The 4,238-nt window shown below is 54.4% G+C and overlaps 1 protein-coding gene across 1 annotated transcript; it reads left to right on the top strand.

Annotated features, from left to right (window-relative positions):
* The first annotated feature begins 213 nt into the window (after positions 1–213).
* On the top strand, positions 214–2,880 carry LOC138364419 (uncharacterized). The gene has a single exon (XM_069324048.1). It carries the CDS (start codon positions 214–216, stop codon positions 2,878–2,880), a length of 2,667 nt encoding a protein of 888 aa, XP_069180149.1.
* The last annotated feature ends 1,358 nt before the right edge of the window (positions 2,881–4,238 follow it).

Below are 4,238 nucleotides of genomic sequence, written 5' to 3'. Positions count from 1 at the left end.
GGTGACAGTGTGGGTGGTGGGGGTGTCATGGGCTGGGTGGGGGTGACAGTGTGGGTACAGTCCCTCCTCATAAGGCTTCCAAACTTTAAGAAAACGGCCAATTTACGGTGTCCTCTCCTAACCTCCTAGAGGACCCAAAACAGAAAACGGAACAGTGCGTCATGCGAGCTGCTTCCATTTTCTAGTACGACAATTTTGGGCCTTGTGTAACGCATGCGAGTGAAATGGGTCGTACACGTGGATTCCAGATGTCCTCTTTTCCCTCTTGTCCTCCCTTCCAGAATCTGGTCCTCTGGTCCTCCTTCCAGAATCCAAGAGGGTTCCATCTGGGCCCTTGTTAGAGGACAGGTTGTGAACCGGTCCTGTACCAGACCAGTGGGTCCTGTACCAGACCAGTGGGTCCTGTACCAGACCAGTGGGTCCTGTACCAGACCAGTGGGTCCTGTACCAGACCAGTGGGTCCTGTACCAGACCAGTGGGTCCTGTACCAGACCAGTGGGTCCTGTACCAGACCAGTGGGTCCTGTACCAGACCAGTGGGTCCTGTACCAGACCAGTGGGTCCTGTACCAGACCAGTGGGTCCTGTACCAGACCAGTGGGTCCTGTACCAGACCAGTGGGTCCTGTACCAGACCTGTGGGTCCTGTACCAGACCAGTGGGTCCTGTACCAGACCAGTGGGTCCTGTACCAGACCAGTGGGTCCTGTACCAGACCAGTGGGTCCTGTACCAGACCAGTGGGTCCTGTACCAGACCAGTGGGTCCTGTACCAGACCAGTGGGTCCTGTACCAGACCAGTGGGTCCTGTACCAGACCAGTGGGTCCTGTACCAGACCAGTGGGTCCTGTACCAGACCAGTGGGTCCTGTACCAGACCAGTGGGTCCTGTACCAGACCAGTGGGTCCTGTACCAGACCAGTGGGTCCTGTACCAGACCTGCGGGTCCTGTACCAGACCAGTGGGTCCTGTACCAGACCAGTGGGTCCTGTACCAGACCAGTGGGTCCTGTACCAGACCAGTGGGTCCTGTACCAGACCAGTGGGTCCTGTACCAGACCAGTGGGTCCTGTACCAGACCAGTGGGTCCTGTACCAGACCAGTGGGTCCTGTACCAGACCAGTGGGTCCTGTACCAGACCAGTGGGTCCTGTACCAGACCAGTGGGTCCTGTACCAGACCAGTGGGTCCTGTACCAGACCTGTGGGTCCTGTACCAGACCAGTGGGTCCTGTACCAGACCAGTGGGTCCTGTACCAGACCAGTGGGTCCTGTACCAGACCAGTGGGTCCTGTACCAGACCAGTGGGTCCTGTACCAGACCAGTGGGTCCTGTACCAGACCAGTGGGTCCTGTACCAGACCAGTGGGTCCTGTACCAGACCAGTGGGTCCTGTACCAGACCAGTGGGTCCTGTACCAGACCAGTGGGTCCTGTACCAGACCAGTGGGTCCTGTACCAGACCAGTGGGTCCTGTACCAGACCAGTGGGTCCTGTACCAGACCAGTGGGTCCTGTACCAGACCAGTGGGTCCTGTACCAGACCAGTGGGTCCTGTACCAGACCAGTGGGTCCTGTACCAGACCAGTGGGTCCTGTACCAGACCAGTGGGTCCTGTACCAGACCAGTGGGTCCTGTACCAGACCAGTGGGTCCTGTACCAGACCAGTGGGTCCTGTACCAGACCAGTGGGTCCTGTACCAGACCAGTGGGTCCTGTACCAGACCAGTGGGTCCTGTACCAGACCAGTGGGTCCTGTACCAGACCAGTGGGTCCTGTACCAGACCAGTGGGTCCTGTACCAGACCAGTGGGTCCTGTACCAGACCAGTGGGTCCTGTACCAGACCAGTGGGTCCTGTACCAGACCAGTGGGTCCTGTACCAGACCAGTGGGTCCTGTACCAGACCAGTGGGTCCTGTACCAGACCAGTGGGTCCTGTACCAGACCATGTGGGTCCTGTACCAGACCAGTGGGTCCTGTACCAGACCAGTGGGTCCTGTACCAGACCAGTGGGTCCTGTACCAGACCAGTGGGTCCTGTACCAGACCAGTGGGTCCTGTACCAGACCAGTGGGTCCTGTACCAGACCAGTGGGTCCTGTACCAGACCAGTGGGTCCTGTACCAGACCAGTGGGTCCTGTACCAGACCAGTGGGTCCTGTACCAGACCAGTGGGTCCTGTATACAGACCAGTGGGTCCTGTACCAGACCAGTGGGTCCTGTACCAGACCAGTGGGTCCTGTACCAGACCTGTGGGTCCTGTACCAGACCAGTGGGTCCTGTACCAGACCAGTGGGTCCTGTACCAGACCAGTGGGTCCTGTACCAGACCAGTGGGTCCTGTACCAGACCAGTGGGTCCTGTACCAGACCAGTGGGTCCTGTACCAGACCAGTGGGTCCTGTACCAGACCAGTGGGTCCTGTACCAGACCAGTGGGTCCTGTACCAGACCAGTGGGTCCTGTACCAGACCAGTGGGTCCTGTACCAGACCTGTGGGTCCTGTACCAGACCAGTGGGTCCTGTACCAGACCAGTGGGTCCTGTACCAGACCAGTGGGTCCTGTACCAGACCAGTGGGTCCTGTACCAGACCAGTGGGTCCTGTACCAGACCAGTGGGTCCTGTACCAGACCAGTGGGTCCTGTACCAGACCAGTGGGTCCTGTACCAGACCAGTGGGTCCTGTACCAGACCAGTGGGTCCTGTACCAGACCAGTGGGTCCTGTACCAGACCAGTGGGTCCTGTACCAGACCAGTGGGTCCTGTACCAGACCAGTGGGTCCTGTACCAGACCAGTGGGTCCTGTACCAGACCAGTGGGTCCTGTACCAGACCAGTGGGTCCTGTACCAGACCAGTGGGTCCTGTACCAGACCAGTGGGGGGGGGGTGCTGTGCTAGCAGCTAGCGGGTGTGGGGTGCCGACGACGCCTCATCACACACGGAGAGTCTGGCTTGAAGCCATCTTCCTCCTTGGAAATTAGTTTAAATAATAAAGTTTCTTCACAACTCACTTTCATTTTGCAGAGGTAATTGAGTTTGCATAAAAATGAGAAGATTAGAGACGTGAGAACGATATCCTGAGAGGTTGTCGCAGGTGAAGTTAATGTTTACCTGTGTGTACCCACCTAGTTGTGCTTGCCTGGGGTGGAGCTCTTGCTCTTTGGTCCCGCCTCTCAACTGTCAATCAACTGGTGTACAGATTCCTGAGCCTATTGGGCTCTATCATATCTACATTTGAAACTGTATGGAGTCAGCCTCCACCACATCACTGCCTAATAATGCATTCCACCTGTTAACTACTCTGACACTGAAAAAGTTCTTTCTTACGTCCCAGTGGTTCATTTGGGTACTCAGTTTCCACCTGTGTCCCCTTGTTCGCGTACCACCAGTGTTAAACAGTTTATCCTTATCTACCCTGTCAATTCCCCTGAGAATTTTGTATATGATGATCATGTCTCCCCTTACTCATCTGTCTTGCCAGTGTCGTGAGGTGCATTTTCCGCAGCCTTTCCTCGTAACTCATGCCTCTTAGTTCTGGGACTAGTCTAGTGGCATACCTCTGAACTTTTTTCAGCTTCGTCTTGTGCTTGACAAGGTACGGGCTCCATGCTGGGGCCGCATACTCCAGGATTGGTCTTACATGTGTGTGTGGTATACAAGGTTCTGAATGATTCCTTACACAGGTTCCTGAACGCTGTTCTGATATTAGCCAGCCTCGCATATGCTGCAGACGTAATTTATTTTATGTGGGCTTCTGGAAACAGGTTTGACGTGATATCAACTCCTAGAATTTTCTCTCTGTCCGTTTCATGATGTACTTCATCTATTCTGTATCCTGTGTCTGGCCTCCAGTTTCCACTGCCTAGTTTCATTACCTTACATTTACTTGGGTTGAAATTTAGTAGCCATTTGTTAGACCATTCATTCAGTTTGTCCAGGTCATTTTGTAGCCTCATACTATCTTCCTCTGTTTTAATCCTCCTCATAATTTTTGCATCATCAGCAAACAATGAGAGAAATGATTCTGTACCCTCTGGGAGATCACGTAAATATATCAGGAACAGTATAGGTCCTAGGACTGACCTCTGCTGGACTCCACTTTTGACATCTCGCCAATCTGAGACCTCACCCCTCACACTGACTCGCTGTTTTCTGTTGCTTAGGTACTCCTTTATCCAATGGAGTACCTTCCCTTTCACTCCTGCCTGCATCTCCAGCTTTTTCACTAGCCTCTTACGTGCTACTATGTCAAAGGC

The sequence above is a fragment of the Procambarus clarkii genome, chromosome 13, assembly GCF_040958095.1.
Source record: "Procambarus clarkii isolate CNS0578487 chromosome 13, FALCON_Pclarkii_2.0, whole genome shotgun sequence".
NCBI classification, from domain to species: Eukaryota; Metazoa; Arthropoda; class Malacostraca; order Decapoda; family Cambaridae; genus Procambarus; species Procambarus clarkii.
Note: the sequence above shows the minus strand (reverse complement) of the source record. Positions and strands in the feature narration are given on the sequence as shown.